The sequence below is a fragment of the Triturus cristatus genome, chromosome 5_2, assembly GCF_964204655.1.
Source record: "Triturus cristatus chromosome 5_2, aTriCri1.1, whole genome shotgun sequence".
NCBI lineage: Eukaryota > Metazoa > Chordata > Amphibia > Caudata > Salamandridae > Triturus > Triturus cristatus.
Genome location: NC_140588.1, coordinates 1,068,035,329 through 1,068,056,890, shown reverse-complemented (window position 1 = coordinate 1,068,056,890; position 21,562 = coordinate 1,068,035,329). Strand labels below are relative to the sequence as shown.

The 21,562-nt window shown below is 47.6% G+C and overlaps 1 protein-coding gene across 2 annotated transcripts in view; it reads right to left on the bottom strand.

The window, feature by feature from the left end:
- Positions 1–21,562, bottom strand: part of RAB41 (RAB41, member RAS oncogene family) — a 586,928-nt gene that overhangs the window by 519,968 nt on the left and 45,398 nt on the right. For both annotated transcript variants that reach the window (XM_085608359.1, XM_085608360.1), the window contains exon 2: positions 1,421–1,479. In XM_085608359.1, the coding sequence (XP_085464485.1) occupies positions 1,421–1,479 (59 nt within the window). The remainder of the gene's footprint in view (positions 1–1,420; positions 1,480–21,562) is intronic.

Genomic DNA, 21,562 nt, shown 5'->3' with positions numbered 1-21,562 from the left:
GCTAGTTCTGGCCTTACCCTCCATCCAGTCCCATGTCTCCTCCGGGGACTCAAAGAACCAGGTGGTCCCGCCCGATTCCACCCTCAGTTTTACCGGGAACAGCATCGCGTACTTGATTTCCCGTTCCCGCAGTTCCCGTTTTACTGCCTGAAAGCTGCGTCGTTGGGCTTGTACCTTGGCGGTGAAATCCGGGAAAAAGGCCACTTCACTGTTGCCAACTTTCAGTGGAGGAGCAGCCCTGGCCGCCTGCAGGATACTGTCTATCTCTAAAGTTGAATACTCTGGCGATAATCGGTCGCGGAGGAGCCCCAGGCTTGGGCCTGCCCCCGGATAACGTGTGCGCTCTTTCAATTGAGAAGTAGCTGGACAGGGCTTTAGGTTTAAGTTTCTGGGTGATTAGTTTCTCCACATAGAGGTCCGCCGCCGGCCCCTCCTCCCGCTCCGGGACCCCCAAGATCCGCATGTTGTTGCGACGCGCGCGACCTTCATAGTCATTAAGCTGCCTAGCCATTCGGTCCTGCTTCTGTTGCATATCGACCATTTGAGCTTGCAGTTCTGATGTGTCCATTTGTAAAGCGCCGGTCACTGTCTTTAGTTCTTGGACCTTCTCATCCATCTTCCTAAGATCCGCCCTGATCAAGGAAACCTCTACTGTTGCCGAGTCCAATGAGGCACGCATTCCATTTATCGCCGCCATAACATCATGCAGTGTCGGCTCCGGCCCCTTCTTGGGGCTTGTCTGCGACAGGTCCTTCTCCATTGGCAGTGGTTCAGTCACGTCGCCTGCTTTGGACCAGGCGAACTGAGCCAGTTGTTTCTGAGCATGTGCTTTGGTCCCTCTGCCTCCCGTCGCCATTGGAACGGGCCTCCCCTGCCAGGATTGATCCAGAGACCAGCTCTGCACCGAGTAGTCTCCCACTCACTAATTCTGGGCCCTCAAGCTCCAAATGTACTGCCGGTAGGCCGAAGCAAGTCCGTTGGCCCTCGGCTTCGGGACACTCGGGTGAACCCTCGCCGCGCCGCTCTCCGACCGGCGTTCAGGGGAGGCTGCGCACGGTCCACTTTGGTCCCAGGGCTCTAGACCATCGGGCGCACCGCCACTCCAGGCCCACCGATCTTCCTGCCACACTTACAGTCCGCGCCTCTCGCTAGCGGCCGATCACCTTGGTCCCTGCAACGACCCCGGTGCGCTGCAGCTCTCCCTCCGCGCCTCAGACCACTATTGCCCCTGTGAGTACCTTCAATATTATGGATATGGCTGAGGCTCACTCCCTTCTTTCTCTCCTGTCCAGGGAGGCACACATTTCCAGCCGCGCCTTGCGGTCCTGCAACAACCCGGGGAGAAGAGCTATTTTTAAACAAGACATCACAATTACATGTCAGCATAGTCTTTTGGTATGATTTTTAGTGAACATCTTACCTGGTAAGTGTTGTCAAAACTGTCATACATAAACCTCGTAATAAGCGATGTCTTTCCAACTGTTGAATTTAAAAAAAGGAAAAATTATTAAGATGATGACTGCTGAATAAAAGCAGGAGTTGAAATATCTGCACAACGAATGGTCAGAGATGCTAAACAGTGCGTTACATTCAGTGAATGCCTTTACAATGGCAAAACTATTTAACAGAGAACACCCCCATAAATGGCTTCAATAAAGACTTTTTTGTGCAAGACGTTTTTTTTCAATCCTTCATACAAACAGTTTAATCACACAACAAAACAATGGGAAACAATCAACAGCAAAGTAAAGAGGTTTTGCATTTGTATGGCGTGCATATTGGGGACCCACACACCATATAAACGTTAACCCTATTGTACTAAAAATAAAAACCAAGAATCTAAAAACAAAATGGATGCCACTGAAAAATATTGTTGCTTTTCTGTAGCATCCGTTTTTAGGTCTCGCCTGACCCAGCGCATGCGCTGGTCTGGCGAGACATTTTGTTAGGGCTCCAAAAAGTGCTACCAGGCCAGCCTAGAGCTACAGTGCATGTGCGCGGGCGTCGCGCTTTACCGCAATTACTTTCACTTTCGCGGCCGTGCAGCCGCTTTGATGGTTGATCGCGATCTCCGTGAGGCTTCAATAGATTGCAGCAGTTAACAACACAAGCATTGGCATAGCCAATAGGTCTCGCTTTTGGGACCTTATAAGTGTTTAGTTATGCAACTGTTGCATGGCTAAACACTTATAAAGGTCCCAAAGGCGAGACCTATTGGCTATGCCAATGCTTGTTCACTTTGCTTTCTGTAGTGCTCATTCCCCAGTACTTTCGAATAGAACCACAACGATACATCAAGGTAGGAAATAGAAAGAAAAGCAAGACTAGATTATTCTTATGAGCTTACCAAAGATGTGACTGACAGGGTGTCAAGCCAATGGTTGAATGCTCCGGAGTAAAACAAATCTAATGGATGATTGAGGATGAGTCTGAGGCCCTTAAAATAACTTTAGACAATATGTTCACAATGAATGGTGCAAACACTGTACATAACAAATCTAAAAAAGGGAATCTAATTTAGGTATGTGCAGACTGTGCGAGAGCAGGATACCATCACTCACAGTATGGTAAGCCACTGGCTGACGTGAGCTGGCCACGTACCCATGATATAGGCTTCAGTGCTTGAAAGAGAAATGCGATTGACACAACAAACCAATGGATATTCACTGACTAAACAGAGTTTAAAGTGACTGTAGTTAGATTTAGTGAATTAATACTTAAAAATTCACTGAAAACACAAAGGCTAAAAGTGAGGCTATAATTAGGTGAAAATGTCAGTTAAAAAAATACCATTCAAAACTAAAAAAAAAAACACACCCTGAAGTTCACTAGTCCTAGTTTACTGAGCTAACTATAACTTGTGCCCATGCCACGCACTGCGTAGGACCTCACATATTACATCAATCATGAAATGTTTAAAAACATCATGCATGACATCTTAAATAACATTCTTCATGATATCACTGATGACATCATTTAATGGGTGCGACAGTTTGCTATACACTTGACACTGAAAGAATTTAGTCAGCTACATCTTGAGGACATTTTCTATAGATTCCGGACAGCTAATGGGTGTAAGCTTTTGTACAATGCTTAGCCTGCTAAGAAGGCTTGCGTGTGTGGAGGGTAAGCATTCTCTGGGAAGAGTTGTCCACAGGACAAAGGCTGTGTGTAGTAGAGCCTTCCCCACTTAACAGTGTTTGAGAATGTGTAGATAGTGGGCTCTCCAAAAACGTTGTGCACAGGCTAAGGCTGTGTGTAGTAGAGCCTTCCCCACCTAACAGTGTTTGAGACTGTGAAGATAGTGGGCTCTCCAAGAAACGTTGTGCACAGGCTAAGGCTGTGTGTAGTAGAGCCTTCCCCACCTAGCAGTGTTTGATAATGTGTAGATAGTGGGCTCTCCAAGAAACGTTGTGCACAGGCTAAGGCTGTGTGTAGTAGAGCCTTCCCCACCTAGCAGTGTTTGATAATGTGTAGATAGTGGGCTCTCCAAGAAACGTTGTGCACAGGCTAAGGCTGTGTGTAGTAGAGCCTTCCCACCTAACAGTGTTTGAGAATGTGTAGATAGTGGGCTCTCCAAGAAACGTTGTGCACAGGCTAAGGCTGTGTGTTGTAGAGCCTTCCCACCTAACAGTGTTTGAGAATGTGTAGATATTGGGCTCTCCAAGAAACGTTGTGCACAGGCTAAGGCTGTGTGTAGTAGAGCCTTCCCCACCTAACAGTGTTTGAGAATGTGTAGATAGTGGGCTCTCCAAGAAACGTTGTGCACAGGCTAAGGCTGTGTGGAGTAGAGCCTTCCCCACCTAACAGTGTTTGAGACTGTGTAGATAGTGGGCTCTCCAAGAAACGTTGTGCACAGGGCAAAGGCTGTGTGTAGTACAGCCTTCCCCACTTAACAGTGTTTGAGAATGTGTAGATAGTGGGCTCTCCGAGAAACGTTGTACACAGGGCAAAGGCTGTGTGTAGTACAGCCATCCCCACCTAACAGTGTTTGAGAATGTGTAGATAGTGGGCTCTCCAAGAAACCTTGTGCACAGGCTAAGGCTGTGTGTTGTAGAGCCTTCCCCACCTAACAGTGTTTGAGACTGTGTAGATAGTGGGCTCTCCAAGAAACGTTGTGCACAGGGCAAAGGCTGTGTGTAGTAGGGGCTTAGAGACCTAATGGGGGAGGGATGTCTGGAGGGAGTGAGCTCTCCATGAAGAGCTGCACACAGGGCAAAGGCTAGGCGTAATAGTAGCTTGGCCACATAAGGGTACTTGGGTGCCTGGAGGAAGTGCGCTCTTTATGAAGAGCTGTGCACAGGACGAAGGCTATGTGCGGTAGGGGCTTGACAACAAATGGGGCTTGAGTGTCTGGAGTAAGTGGACTCTTAGTGAAAATTTGTGCACACTCAAAGGATGAACGGAGTAGGGGCTTGTTCCCCTAATGAGGCTTGAGTGCATAGATAAAGCAGACTACAGTCTTTTTATATTAAATAAGAACATATCATTATGCAATTTATACCTAACACAATTCTGCGCCATATAGTTCTTATTTGCATATTTCTAAGGCCGTTTGCAGAGTAAATTGAACATCAGTATGATGGATGATGTCATCAGTGATGTTATCAATTCGGTCATTTGAAATATCATCAATGATATTTATCAGTGAATTTCTAGTTTTTTTAACGCAAAGTAAAATATTACTAACGTATATATAACTGTATGTAGTAGGCCCTTTCGCTGTGTAAGGAGGCTTGAGTATGTGGAGGGAGTGATCTCTCTGTGAAGAGTTACACAGAGATCACATCCTCTCTGAACTAGTGGCTCACTCACCGAATTAGGCCTGGGTGTCTGGAGGGAGAGGGCTCTCCATGAAGAGCAGCCCAGAGACCGCAGACTGTGCGTAGTACGAGCTTACCCATATAAACTCGGTTGTGTGCCTGGAGATAGAAGGCTCTATGCTGAGACTGACCACTCACCATAGGCTGCGCGAAACAGAGGCTTGAGTCTCTGCAGGGAGTGGGCTCTATGCACAATCTGCACGCTGCGCACAAACTGTGCATAGTAGAGGGCTTCCCCACCTAATAGTGCTTGCATGTCTGGAAGGAGTGGGTTCTACACACCGAGCCCTGACTGTGCATAGTGGGGCCTTCCCACCTGATGGTGCTTAGGTCTCTAGAGGGAGTGGGCTGTACAAACAGTCTGTGCACTAAGCGCTGACTGTGTGCACAGTAGGGGCTTTTCCACATAAGAGCGCTTCTGTCTCTAGAGGAAGTTGGCTCTACGCACAGACTGCGCACATAAATATAACATCAAATCTTCAAATATATAGTCCATACCTGCCAATCATGACAAACTGCGATTCTACCAATGTTGCAATGGTTAAAATACCAGAAACAGAACTTAACATAGGCAAATTACTGATATTTAAAGAGCACCGTGGGACCTACTATCTTGGCATTGTAAGTATTGGACTGAATCTAATCTTCAACTGGCAGTCTCTAGTTATCATAACTACAAACAAGCATTTGCAATGCAATGCAATAGGTCTCGTATTTATGAGAGTTTGAGCTATTGGCATTGTAAATGACAATGCCTTTTATGTGTTGTTTTTTAAACAAATAAAAGGCATTGTTGTTTACAATGTCAATAGCTTAAACTCTCGTAAATGCAAGACCTATTGCATTGCAAATGTGTGCTATGAAAATAGAAAAAAAGCATTAGGAAAGAGCGTTTCCTGCCTGCAACAGCGGGCAGGACACTGATAGTTGAAAAAATAGTGCTCAGAGGCTGCAATTAAAGCCTACCGAGCAACAACGCATCGCCATGAGAGAATACAAAATGAGACAAGTCGGTACTAAGGAGGGACTACTAAGCCTTTTGGCCAATGAACAGCCACAGTTTACAGTGGACAATGACACAAGCCAATGAAAAAGGTGGACGGAGCTTCAAGTACCTACCTCAATACAGCATGACTCGCAGAGTAGCCAGCGAATGCACTGCCCAGGATTGACCTAAAAATTACATTGCTCTAGGTGTTTGGTCGACTAATTCAACTGCCCTTGAAACCGAATTCCTACCTCATACAATAATGTTTTTAGTAAACTATGTTGATTACATATATTATAATCATTGTGGACTCCGTGACTTTGTTCTATGTCATGGTCAGAGGGCATGAGTTTAGTAATCCTCTTCCATCTGAATTATGGAGGTAATTCTTCTGTCTCTATTGCCCGTGGTTAACCGGTTACCATTCATCTCATAAATCTTTTCAAAATTACACTCCGAGTGTACAATTAACTATCTACTTTGTGATAAGCCTCGTTTTTGAAGTTTCCTAAAATAGGCATTTGCAGTCTGCTAAATTTTTATTATAATAATTTTGGTCCAAAAATGCACACAGTTGTAGACGAAGTTTATAACCCAATTAAGGAGGTTTTAAAAGGTAATAAGCGAGACGTGGAATCTACTATAATTTGGATGGGAGATTTCAACATACACCCATGTATTTATAATCAAGACAAACCATGTGTTGGTTGTTGCTCGCCAAAAGAGCACCAACGATGCGTTGGAAATCCAGGCGAGGGCCCAGTATTCCGCGCTGGAAGGCAGAATTAATTAAATGGGCAACTAGTGACAGTACGGTTCGATTCCAGCATGCTAAGAGGTCCAACAATGACAGGGCGCTATAAACAGCAAAGGCGTGGGAGGCATTGGTGGTGTCACTGCAGATGCCGGACACAGAGTATGATGGAGGTTCAGTGTTGGAAACGCCGATGGATACACCCCGAGCGAGTGGTTCATAGCGGGCTCCTAACAGTTCCAAATGGCGCCGATTTAGTACTAGGAACAGGTTAGGTCGGACCGACTTGACCAGAGGAAGAAGTGCTGCATTAACCGTAATTACTATATAGTGTGGTTTGCTTTATTATTATGTTATAGGAGGACACGCCGGTGGCAAGGGTTGGGGAGGGACAGGGGGAGAGACTGGCTTATATCTACATTGCTGCATTACTTGGTTAGATTACTGAAACATGTGCTGAGGGTGTGCAGGAAGCAAATCTGGAAATGAACATTGGATGCACAATGGAGAACGGAAAAAGGAGACGGACATGAGAGCGCAGAATGGAGGGTAAATTGAATGTATATATAAAATGGCTAGATGACGTACCGAATGACGATGTAATGCTTTGTACTGAATCATAAGTCTGTAATGCTTTGTACTGAATCATAAGTCTGTAATGTACATTGCCAGATGTTTAAGGTTGGGAGAAAATCAATAAAAACATATAAAAAATAAAATTAAAAAAAAAGACGAACCATGTGGTTTAGTTGATTTGATGGGCGAACCAGCCTCCTATTTTTCCTATAGCAATTAGGGTAATACCCTCAACTGGACCTTGTTTACTAGAAACGTGGTCATTGTCAATATTGGGAATAACAGAGGATTCTCTCATGAAAACGTTTTCCCGAGAGACTCATGAATCCACGATTGATTTTATACTAGTCTCAACCGTCGTGGAGGGTAGTCTCAGTAACACAGATTCAATACTTTTAGCGATCATGCCATTTTAACTGGTATAATAACTTTGAATCATAGAGAGAAGACTTCGCATTTGATTATTGAGCATCCCATACTGGCCAGAAAAAATTGCTATCAACGAATATGGGCTCAAATCGACAGGTTTAAATTCATTTCAGACGTAATAAAAATAACCATAACAAGTATTGATAAGTGTTTGGACCTACCATCTTGGTTTCATCCTTTACGCATCTTTTAGAGCACATAAAGGAGGCCCTTACCTCCATAGGTAATGGAAAGAGCTCTAAACAAAAGGGATGGTTTGACTCTCCCTGTGCTAAAGCCAGGAAAGCGCTTACTACAGCTCTTAAAACTCGGCCACAAGATCAGTTACAGATTGCCTTATCCTGTAATCAGTATAAACTGGCAAGGAGACAAAGGGAAAGGACACTGAGGGAGGCGATTTGGGAACGGCTTGCCCAGGCAACTTCATCAGGGAACAGCAGAGAGTTTTGGGGTATAATTAATTCACCTTATTTTATCCATAGGGATCCCACGTTAGAGAACAATGTTGGTGAAGAGGAGTGGGTGGAGTATTTTGGTAACATCTTCTCACCCACCCTCACTCCTGCGGGTTTTCCAGCCATTCTTCTGTCGGGAAGGAGGGAATTTCTGTCACTCTCGCTCATCGAGGTTAGGAAGGCCCTATAGGTATATAGTCCTGGAAGAGCCCCTGGCCCGGATGGGGGACCAATCGACTTCTTCCAGGCCAATTAGGACTTTTGGGTTCCTTTATTTATCAATGTATTTAATAATATAGAAATAGTAGGACCTCCCTACTCATGGAAAACATTTATAATTGTCCATATCCATAAAAAGGGGGACAAGAGTCGCCCAAAAAACTACCGACCTATTTCTCTTTTAGACACCACAGCGAAACTCATGGGTCGTCTGCTTTTATCCAGATTAGAGGCTTGAGTAGCAGATAATCATATTTTAATGCAGTACCAGTATGGGTTTCAACGGGGCAAAGGAACTGTGGACCAGTGCCTGAACCTCTCTTTGATTATTGATAAATTTACCAGGGCTAAGGGTGGGAAAATCTATCTTGCTTTCATGGACCTTTCAGCAGCGTTCGACTGCGTTTCCCACCCACAGCTCTGGTATATTATGGAATGGATGGGGATTCACCCTCCAATAATTGAGTTTAATAGACAATTATATACGGATGCCTCAGCATCGGTCAGATATAGAAAGAACGGGGAATGCACCCGCCCTTTTAGGATCTTGAGAGGGGTAAGGCAGGGCTGTGTTCTCGCGTAGTTCCTATTTTCCATCTACATGAACGGAGTGGGGAAGGCTCTATTGGGCGCAACACCCGATATTCCTGTGTCTGACTCCATCCAGCTTCGAATCCTGGCATATGCAGACGATGCAGTCCTTATTGCCAGAACAGGGATAGGGCTGCAACGTCTAGTTACCACCTATGCAGCCTTCATGGATTCCCTAAACATGAAGGTCAATCAGTCAAAATCTTTTGTAATTATTGCTGGGGGTGGTGCTCGAGGTAATAGATCCCATCTTTATACCGAAACAGGGAAAATGGAGGTGGTGGAGTCTTTTCCTGATATTGGGGTACTTTTTGATAGGAACCAAACTTGGACACCTCTGGTCCACGCAAGGGCCATGGAAAGGGGCTTGACAGCACTAAGAGCATTTATGTCTAGGATGGGCATGAAGCCCTTGGCGGCTGTCAAGCACATCTGCCATGCGCAAACGAAGTCCGCGGCCACATATGGAGCAGGCTTTAGGCAAACATAAAACCTCTTCAAATCACTGAGGACAAGTTTTTTAAATACCCGGTTTCTCTTCCGCAGTCAACATCTAATCATCTACTCCATATGGAGTTAAGTTAACCTCATATCACAGACGGACTCAATCAGACTCGCCCCCCTGCTCTTGTGGTTTTCCATCTGGTGTAGAAATACTGTTCCTCTAACTCGGAGTGTAATAAAAGACTGCCTTAGATTGGAAAACTACAAGAGAATTAGATGGCTAAATTATGTCAAGCAAGAACTGACTGAGCTGGGGTTAAAAGATCTGTTCATGGATTCAACGGCCTGTAAGCTGATATCGAAGCAAAGATTGGTAGACACTTTTATGCGGAAGGCCCAATATATTCATAGGGAAAACAACTACAAAAAGCAGTCAATCTTGGCCTACCAACAGCTTCTATCTACCTTAGAAGGTGGATATCCTTACTTAGAGGAGGTCTCAATATCGCAACATAAATTCATATTATTGTGGTTTCGGTTGAACCTGATACCACTAATGTTAGGATTCCCATCAAACATTTAACCATTCAGATTTGATTAATTGCCCCCGCGATATAATCTCTCCCCAATCAGATCTTCATTGATTAAGGAAAGGAAAAAATACCTAGTATCCATTTTAAGGCGATACAAGTTTGAGCAATGTAGGTCTGCACTATTTTTCTTAAAATGATTACCTGGCCATGTAGTGTGCTATTCGTTAGCTTTATTCCTTTGGGCCTGTATAAAAAAAAAAAGAAAGTCTCTGGGAACTTAACTCTTTTGAAGTTTTCTTCTTTTTACTCATTTAATAGATTTTATCTTTTATATTCGATCCGGTAGATTTATGTATGCATCCACAAACTCATAATGAATTATGTACCTTTTTTGTATAACCTTTTATAATTGATCAAATTGATTGATTGTTGTATGCTATCCAAGAGAATGTAGTTTTAAAATTTAGTGCGACTATGTAATTTTATGATCTTCTTTATTAACGATCGAATAAAGTTGAGCTTGATGAAATATCTGCTTTGTGCTAAATCATTTATGATTAGATTCATGCATGGTTTTCGATCTGAAGATAGGCGGAGTCTGTGCCCATTGACCTGGTTTGAATTGCTAGTTTTCATTACAAAAAATATTCTCAGTTATTTATATCCCTAGATTTGAACTCTATTAATTATTTTACGCTCTGTCCAAGTATATTTGCAATTGGATCCATGCATTTGTAACCTTTTTTTGTGGACCGCCATCTTGCCAGAGTACACTACTTATCTTTTGGTCTGCCTATCTTCCTTTTTGATGGACCGACACGCAAACCAGAGCGGTTATAGTGATAAGCTTGATTCTTACACAAAGCATGACTTTCCTTTCCATTGGATCAGTTTTATATAATGTTTGTCTTCACATACATGTGTTTGCCTCCTCACTTAATTCTGGCATGGAGCTCTAGTTTAAAAAATTAGAACAAGAACAGTGTGACCTTTTGTGGTATATCTAGATTTTACACCATACATACCAAACGACCAGCTCCCTCAGCCATTGGTTGTTGTAACTATCAGTTATGACGTGTGGAATTTTTTTCCGTCTTACAAACATGCAGTCATTTCATTCAAGAGGCCCTAGAGAGGCACACGCATCATATGGTAAAGGAGCCTCCAGACACCACCATAGCCCACCCCTATATACTAGGCCAACTGAGAGGGGCTGTGTGAGGTGCAGGTGGGAAGGCTGTAAATTCTACCATCAACGCTGTAGCTTCGGGATGGGTGTTTGGGTTGTGATCCCCCCACCAAATAAATGCATTCTTGGCTTGGTAGTTGGGTCTGCTGTCTGTGTTTTTTTTTTTGTTTTTTACATTTTCTGGGTGACCAGCCTTGTGGGGGCTGAGAAAAAGAGGGGGGTTAAAAAAAAAAAAACTAGCTCATGGTCCAGAAAGAGTGCTTTTTATTCTTTGGTGTAAATACGTTCTGTAGTTTTAGGGTTATTAAAAGAAAACCTGTAGAGATCTGATTGTTGCCAACACTTCAACCCAGTGGCAGCCATCTTGGGACTCGGACAAGTCCCAAAATAAAGGTAAAAAATAAAAAGGAAAAGGTGGCAGGATATGAATATCCTTAGTGCTGGGGTCACAGAGGGACCCCGCCAGAGCAAAAAAAGAAGAAAAAAAGCATTTTTTTGGTGGCAAAAATTGCGACATTCGCAAATTCACTGCAAAAAAACCAAACAAACAAGCATGTGTTCCTGAGCAGGTTGCACACTCCCCTGCAGGTTCCTGGAGGCGGTGCACACAGTCCTTCTGGCTGCACTGAGACCTGAGGAACTCACCCATCCTAGGATGTAGCATATAGACGGAAGCAGGTCACACACCGACAGGAGCAGGTGGCCTGGAGACTCCAGAATTATGTATATTGTCCAGCAGATTTCACACACCCTGGCAGGTGGCACACAACCTCCATCAAGCTTTACACAAAATCCAGCGATTTTATGTACACCATGTTCAGCAATTTGAGCACACTTCTGCAGATCGCACACACATCCGCAGTTCATACACATAAGTTTACACATGCACCTGCAGCTTGCACATGCCACGACAACTCACAAGGCAGCTTGAAGACACCTCAGCAGCTCGCATGCACACCTGCAGCTTGCAGACATGCAGCTTTTATACACACACACACACACACACACACACACACGTAGCTTGCACAAAGATGTAGCTTGCACATACACACCAGTTACTCGCACACCTCTCAGCAGCTTGGCGCACAAACATGGTGCTTGCACACACTTTTGCAGCTTGCACACACAGACACTGTGTGCACGAGCGTTTACACACACCTCAGCAGGTCGCTCACAACTCGCTCACACATACATACACAAGCATACACATTCGCACATACACAAGCATACAGACGCATACACACACACACACACACACACACACACACATGCAGACACACGCACGTAGACACACACACACACGTCCCAGGATGCTGGTATTCCCGTCCATCGAGGGTCTGGTTTGGCAGTTCAGGCTGGACTATACCCATGGGGAGCAGGGTCAAGATTGATTTGCATATGGCTGGGTCCAAACTGGAATGGCGTGGTGAGGAAAAAATCTATGGATGTAAACCAGATCTGTGACTGGGGGAGAATGTTTGTGTTTTGCTATTGTCACCTTAAGTGGAAAGGGTATGCCCAGACATGAATCTTTGTGTTTTGCTGTTACCGTAAGTGGGAAGGGTATGCCCAGACGGTGGTCCCGTGCTCGCTATGCCACTGGATTCAAACTAGCGTGGCTGATATGGGGTGATATTCCGAAAACTCCGATGCTTGTTTTACGGTCCAGGGAGGACCTGGCCTGGCAGTTCAGGCTGGACTGTCTTGTATACGGCTGGGTTTAAACTGGGGTAGCATGGTGAGCAAAATAAACTATGGATTTAACCCTAATCTGTGACTGGGGATGAATGTTTGATAATTTTCAGCATTCCCTCCATCATCTTTCTAGATTTAGATAGACATATAATCAGTCTACCAAGTAAGTAGGAAATCTGCACCCATAAAAGTACTACCTGAATGGGTGCAAATGTACTACTTTTGTAACTTACAAACACTGCTATTAGTAGTCTTGGAAAGCTGTGGCAGTCTCGGGTATTCAGGCATACTACTGCCAATCAAACACTAAGTGTGGGTAAAATTTGAGGTCATGCCAGCATAAATACCATAATTTCAGGAATATTGTGTTACTCTTGTTAAGTGAAGTTCCTGAAATTATGCCACTTACGCACCATTTGCAGTAAAAATTTACCAAGAACGTGCAATTCGCTGTAAAAATGTCACGAATAAAAATGCGAGTGGCTGTTGTTTATTGTTCTTTGGTGTACTTGTACTATTTTTCCAGCATGAAGACCTCTGTGTCAAAAATTTACGCAGGGACACATTTTACCCTAAAAAGTAGTGCAGGATGACGAATTTGCATTTCAAATAATTATGCGCAAGTTTGCACAATTTATCCAAAATATCACATAACTATGCAAAAGTTATACAAATTTTGCACACCTTAATTAAACACCCAAAAGGTGATGGGGCAAATAGTCCAACCAAAGACAATGGCCTGGGGTAGCATTTCAACCCTTTCTGTTTTAACCCACTGAACCACTGCTAATGCATATCAGTACTGACCATGCTCCTCAAGGGAACAGTCCATCATAAACCATGGGCACATCAACACTTCACCCTGAGGCCCACTGCTTTTGTATTTGGACATTTGAGATTCACAACCACCCAATCTCACTGACTAGACATGCTAATAATAGCAAAGTGGAGAGAAGGCCAGGTGATACACGGGTGCGGTACCTGTGAGATAAGAAGGTTGGGATAGGCTGCAGCTCATGTAAGTTTGGTAGGGCTGGATGATCAGCAGCCAGCAATGAGCAAGCAGCAGGACCAAAAGTGGATAGGAACCATGCACATAAAGACCCATAACATGACCAGTTGCCTGCCCAACCCAATGCACTTGTAAACAGGGGATGGCCACTGCTGCGATGGGGCTGAATTTTGGAACTAGATGGGTATGCGGACTATGTGCCGCGTTTATTTGTTTTGCTGGATGACATTTCGCCGTGTGCACTGTAGTGCTCAATTTCACAATTGTGCAGTCGAAGGTGGCGAAATGTCTGTGGGAAGGGAGCGGGGTCACACCCCACTTAAGAAAAAAAAAAGTAAATCACCACGTGGCAAACACTGGCGACAGGTGTCTGTCGGTGTTTGCCCCTTGGTGAACTGTACTGACTGTACCCACGATAATTACGAGCAGCTCAAACCAGCTAGTAAGGTGTGATCAGAGAATGCAGGACACAGCAAATCAAATATGTAACAGGACTCTGACCATTGCTACATTCAATCCAGATGTCCATTTTCCGGTGTCAAGAGGAAAATTCTGACAATGTTGTGTCTTTATCCCAGGCGATATGTTTTGTCTCTACAGCTCAGCCTCATAACTTTGCATTCACTGTCCCAGGTCACAACATCTTGGTTAGATGGACTGATTCAGGTTTAGTAGCAGTTATCCCTGAATAGACCACCTGTTGTAGTGTTTTGTAATAAAAACAAGCATTTACAATGCAATGGTCTCGGCATTGTTAAAGTTAGAGCTATTGGCATTGCTCATGACATTATTTTTGTTTATGTTTTACTGAACTGTGATCAGCGGGTGTGCCCGGTAGAACTCTGGCTTAGGGTGGGGGCACTCTGCATGCAGGACTGCCTGGAGGGGGGTCTTTGAACTTGGGAGGGAGGAGCTCTATGAAGGAGCATTTCCTAAACTTCAGTGCGGGACCTAAGTGACGGTGAGCGTCTGTACAACTGGGTTAGGACAAGGAACCCATCCCAACAGGGAAAAAGTCAAACTAAAGTGAAGACGGGGCTTTCTGAAAGGGGCCTTCGTTCTGAGCCTGGGGTGGGACCAGCGGGAGGGGGGGCAGGACAGGTGACGTGAAAAAAAGCTGTGCCTTCTCGACACTCCTATTGTGCATCTCCCGAAATTACAGCTCGTGCGTGGGGCATATTTCACATTATGAACGGAACCGCTCTGTTTTACTATTGTTTGATCTGTGCACTGAGGGGTTTTAAAGTTCCTGAAGGGGTCTTGTGGGGAGGGGGTCCGGTGTTCAACAGTCAGTATACATGTTTTGCTGTCTGCTGTGAGAAATGACTGCTGTGACCAGTGACTTCAGGGAATATTATTTTGATGAAAATCTCTCCCCAGCAGCCCACGATGTATGTTTAAAGCCCAGACTTAAGTCATTTAAGACTTTGCATTTAATTTTTATTTGTTTAAAATGCAGCATTAATGACAGTGCATGTAGTATAATCGTGTGTGAGGGAAACCAATGATGAAAGCTGACCATTTCTCCCACCAATGACCCGCACTCACCGGGGCCGGGATGGCAACTCTTCCTGGTACCGCCGCTCCCGGTGCGGGTCTTTTTCCGGTTCCTGCGCGGGAAGCTGGCTCCCCTGGCAACCGCACGCACGGCCCGGATAGCAGCGGCACGGCCGTCACTGGTGAGGCGCTGTTAACACAGAAGAATGACTCGGGCCGGGGATATGACATCGATCCGGCGGCGGCCATCTTAGAATGTCAACGTCTCAATCATAGCGGGCAGCGGTGTGGTAGTGAACTGAGAGCGGTGACTGATTCAATTCCAGTTTAACACTAAACCTACATTTAGAATTGTTTCTAAGCGTAGACTGAAAATTGGACAAAATAGTTAAGCGCTAATTTTTATTTTGCAGTTTTATATTGCGCAACTTGTAATTGAATAAGATGAGTAAACAGTAAGACGAAACTCAAAACTAACATATAGATTGGAAGATAAATTATGCGCTTCGAACTTGTATTTAACGTGGCAAAACTTCCCTAAAATGTCCACTTTTCTTTATAAATCATACAACAGTTGACGTCACGCAGCAATGAGAACCAAGGAGTTCTGACGGTGATTCCTGCCTGCCGTGTGGAAAGCGCTCGGTAAGCCACGAAGGGGTACTCTGCTCAGGCCCCCGCCATGGGGGAGAGAAAGAAACACGAGAGAGAGAGAGAGACAACTGCCTTTCTCCGAGGTCAAGCAGAAATGCCTCGGAGAAAGGCAGCGGCGGTTTCGTATTCGGGGGCGTGTTTTTCTTTTTCTCTCCTCTTGCCTTTGGCTGGAGGAGAGAAAAACACACCCAGCGAAAAGTATCGAAAAAAAACGCCCCCGAATCCGAAAAGGACGGGGCCTGTTTTGCGAGACAAACCTCTTCTCCAATGGCTGGCCAGCATTTAAGAGGCCAGCCAATGGAGAAGAGGAGAGAAGAGGAGCGGGTTCAAGCCCCTCTTCTCCAAGTCATTAAATCTCACGAGCGAAACTGCGCAAGCGCAGCCTTCGCTAGCCGAGACCTAAAAAACGCTAGAACACTTCTGGTTCCCACTGTATACCGTAGGCCTGTGGTGCAAGCAGAGAGAGGAGTTGAAGGCAGGCTTAGAAAGCCGGGTTCTGACTTACAGGCAGCGGAATAAAGACGTGTCAAAATATTTTCCATGTCTTTGCTTACTAATTGGCGAGGGCCTAGGCTAGCAGGATGCTACACCTTTCATGTTTAACTTATTTTTCATATGCTGCCCGATTAGGATATCCCCAGACTACGGAGCAGTTCTAACAAGTTCAATTTATCCATCCATGCATTCAGACATCACCGCACCAATAAATTCATCCACGCATTGCCACACCACTCAGTCATCGATCTACCCATTAACCCATTCATGCATCCACGCCTTTGCATCCTCCCAGCCACGTATCTCATTCAACCATATACTCTATCAAACATTCATGCATATGTACAGTGACTGACCACTGTAAGTGATACAAACACTGGCTCATTGTTACACATCCTCACAACTGCCAATAAAGAGGCACTTTCACATGTACCAAAGACAACGCCCGTTGCTCTGCTGCACTTCTTTTCCATCTGAAAACTCCAAGCAGAACCACTCGTTAGTAGATGGTCCACTCTAGCTTAGCTAGGACTGCGTGTGTACCCCATGAACACGGGGATGTACAGGGTGTCCCAAAGGGACAGTAACTATGTAACATAAGCACAGACCTATCAGGGCGACCATACAGTAAGGGGCTAGTGGACAGTCAAAGCTCCAGAGACCGTAAACACTTGCTGTTGGAAATCAAAGTGCCGCATGGGGTTTTGAAATGTACGTGGCCTGCTGATTATGCTCTAAAAGACTGCGTGGAGATGGAGGGATCAAAGCCTTCGGTTTGCTGCGCACTGCTCTTGCCGCGCATGTGCTGCACTTCAGGGTGGAAGATAATGAACGTTTATAAAGCAAAGCGCCTGACAGCAGCTGTGCACCCACCGATTGCACAAAGGGAGGGCCGACTGCCTGCAACAAGGAAGCAGCACTGAGTGCGGCTGGACGCGCGGCGCCCCTCGCGCACTTATGGATGACACATTATTTTTGTATCTTGTTTTTTCCCCATTCTCAGGCGTTCCTTTGCGCTCCTTTTGCCCTCTGTGCCACCCCCCGCTGCTCCCCTGCGGCCCGACCCCTTTTGCCTTCTGTGTCCCGTGGCCTCGCCCATTGGCCGCCCCGCTCCCGCCTCTCAGCTGCTCCTCTCTCCCATTTGGCCTCTTATAGAGGTCGACGTGCGGCAGGGACTGTGACCTGTCCTCAGGTCGCTCCACGCGCCGCATGGCTCCTCCTGGGTGCCTGTGACGACTCTGCACCAATGCTGCCGCTGCCGGGAGCTCGCCCCTGGTGACTGTGTGCGTTTTGCGTTCTGCACTGTACCGCTAATTTTGTGTTTCCTTCCACCATGGCATTTTATATTTGTATCTTGTTTTTCCCGTTCTCAGGCGTTCCTTTGCGCTCCTTTGTGCCCTCTGTGCCCCCCCTGCTTCCCGCCGCTGCTCCCATGCGGCCCGCCCCCTTTTGCCTTCTGTGTACCGTGCCCTCGCCCATTGGCCGCCCCGCTCCCGCCTCCCAGCTGCTCCTCCCGCCCACTTTGCCTCTTATGGAGGTCGACGCGCGGAAGCGCAGCGGGCGTGCCGCCGGCACGCAGAAGGCGCGCCAAAGGCAAGCCCGTCTACGCCTGGACCGCGCCCAGCGCCAGAACCCCTGTCCCCCGCGCCCCCAGCAACGTCAGACTGCACTACGACTCCAGCACCCTCCATGCATTCAACCCCGGACGATACCACCCCTGCTACCAGGCCATCACGAAGCACACCCAAGGGCCTTTCACCTGCTAGGACTGCAGATTCACCAGCATCCAGCTCACCAAACCACCAAACTGAGAACCCAACCACCTCCGCTGCATCCTCCTCAACACCCGCTCCGCTCGCAAGCACGCCATCGAACTCTGGGACCTCCTAGATTCCATCGCCCCCGACGTGGCCTTCCTGACGGAGACCTGGTTGAACACCACCTCAGCACCGGACATCGCCATTGCCATCCCACAGGGCTACAAGATCTCCTGCAGAGACCGCGCCAACGGAGTTGGAGGGGAAATCGCCATCGTCCACAAAGACACCCTCAGAGTCTCAAACAACACCGTCGAAACCCTCACCACGGCCGAGCACATGCACTTCCAGATCCACACCGACCCCAACACGACCCTCAGAGAAACACTCGTCTACAGACCACCAAAACCACAGTTCAGCAACACCATCACCGACCTCGTCAGCACCCACGCCCTCGCCTCCACGGACTACATCCTCCTCGGTGACCTGAACTTCCACCTCGAGAACAACAATAACGACGCCAACTCCACCGCCCTGATCGACAACCTCGCCAACCTCGGACTCAAACAGCTCATGACTACACCCACCCACGCCGCTGGACACACGCTGGACCCCATCTTCTCCGAGAGCCCCCACGTCTCCTTCAACCACACCACCGTTTCCCACTGGACCGACCACAGATGCGTCCACTTCACCTTCAGGAAACCCACCACACACCACCGCACCCAACAGCTGCCACGCCGCTGCTGGGGCACGGTCACCAAAGATCAACTGGCCACCACCCTTGCCCTGAGACCACCCGCCGACCCCAGCGACCCAGACTCCGCCGCTACCAACCTCAAACTGTGGATCAGTGACTGCGCCAACTCCCACGCCCCTCTCAAGATCACAACCAACCACACCAACAAGAAAGCCGCATGGTTCACTGAGGACCTCAGGACCTCCAAGCACACCTGTCGGAAGCTTGAGAAGAAATGGCTCCGCGACCGATCCCCAGACAGCCTCACAGCCCACAAGAACGCCACCCGCAGACACCACCAACTCATCCGGACCGCCTTCAAGGACCACCTTCAAGGACCACCTAGACAACAACGCACACAACACCAAAGAGCTCTTCAGCATCGTGAAAGAACTCTCCAACCCCAGCTCCAACACCAACGACATCCCACCATCAAAAGAATTGTGCGACTCCCTGGCCACCTTCTTTCACCGCAAGATCATCGACATCCACGACAGCTTCAACTGCGACACCCCCGCACCCACCACCAAGACCACCATCCCCATGACCTCCACCCTCACCAGTCGCCTGACCACCTGGTCCAGAGTCAGCGATGAAGACACCATCAAAACCATGAACTCCATCCACTGCGGATCCCCTTCCGACCCGTGGCCTCACCACATTTTCAACATTGCCAGCACAACCATCGCACCCCACCTTCGGAAAACAATCAACATCTACTTCAAGTCAGCTTCCTTCCCGGAAAGCTGGAAGCACGCCGAGATCAACGCCCTGCTGAAAAAACCCAAGGGGGACCCCAAGGACCTCAAGAACTTCCGGCCCATCTCCCTGCTTCCGTTCCCGGCAAAAGTGACAAAGATTGTCAACAAACAGCTAACCCGCTACCTAGAAGACAACAACATCTTGGACCCCTCCCAATCCGGCTTCCGCAGCAACCACAGCACCGAGACCGCCCTCATCGCCGCCACTGACAACATCAGGATCCTTATGGACAAAGGAGAAACAGCCACCCTCATCCTCCTGGACCTGTCAGCTGCCTTCGACACGGTCTGTCACCGCACCCTATCAGCACGCCTCCATGACACCGGAATCCAAGAGAAGGCCCTGGCCTGGACCACATCCTTCCTCTCCGGCAGAACCCAAAGCGTCCGCCTCCCACCCTTCCGCTCCAAAATCACCAAGATCATCTGCGGCGTCCCACAAGGATCCTCCCTTAGCCCGACGCTGTTCAACATCTACATGGCACCTCTCGCCCACGTCGCACGACAGCACAACCTCAACATCATCTCATACGCCGACGACAACCAGCTGATCATATCCCTCACCGAAGACCCCCACACCGCCAAAGCCAACCTTCACAGAGGAATGAAGGCTGTCGCCGACTGGATGAAGGACAGCAGACTAAAGCTGAACTCAGACAAGACCGAGGTCCTCATCCTCGGACCCACCCCATCAGCCTGGGACAACTCCTGGTGGCCCACATCGCTAGGCACAGCTCCGGAACCCACCGACCACATGCGCAACCTGGGCGTCATCCTCGACTCCACCCTCTCCATGACCAAGCAAGTCAACGCCGTCTCCGCGTCCTTTTTCAACACCCTCCGGATGCTCCGCGGGATCTTCAAATGATCCCTCCCGACACGAGAAAAACCGTCACCCAGGCCGTCATCACCGGCAGACTCGACTACGGGAACGCCCTCTACTCAGGAACAACAACCAAGCTCCTGAGACGACTACAACGAATCCAGAACGCCTTGGCACGACTGATCCTCGACGTCCCCCGACGCAGCCACATCACACCCTACCTGAGAAGCCTACACTGGCTCCCCGTCAACAAGAGAATCACCTTCAAACTCCTCACCCACGCACACAAAGCACTACACAACACCAGACCAACATACCTCAACAACCGGCTCAGCTTCCACACCCCCTCCCGCAACCTCAGCTCTGCCACCCTCGCCACAGTCCCTTGCATCCGGAAAACCACAGCCGGCAGCAGATCCTTCTCCTACCTCGCCGCCAAGACCTGGAACGCTCTCCCTACCACCCTACGACAGACCCAGGACCTGCTGGCCTTCAGAAGACTTCTCAAGACCTGGCTCTTCGATCAGTAGCAGCCCCCCCAACCCCCACCCCAGCGACTTGGGACCCTCACGGGTATGTAGCGTGTTTAACAAATGCAGTGATTGATTGATTGATTGAATGACGAGGCTCCTCGGGCCATCAAAAGCCACAAGAAACGGATGCATGTATGTGTTGACGTCAGAGCCCGCGCTTTCTCCGTATGAGGCATACCTACCGATCTCGGATGCCAGCCAAGGGAGGACCCGCTGGAATTTTCCATTCGAGAGTTCAGCTCGTGCTGACGATCTCACATTAACATTGTACACCTGTCCATTTCAATCAGTCACTCCCATCGATTCCACCATCCTACTGTATGTTGTCAGTCTGCTAAGACCACATTGAAAGAAGCGTTCAGATGCCCATGTGGGTGCGGGCACACACCATGACACTGGGGCTGGGCAGCGTGATGTAGTAACCACAGGACACGGGGAAGATGTAAGCAAGTTTATTCTCTCTCTCAGCTTCCTGAACAATGAAAAATGGCTGTTTCCTTCCCAACTCCCCTCAACATTCGACGGGGTGCGCGAGGTTCCATGCGCTCACCAACATGGTGGAAAGAAACCATAGACCACTAAAATTGAACACCAT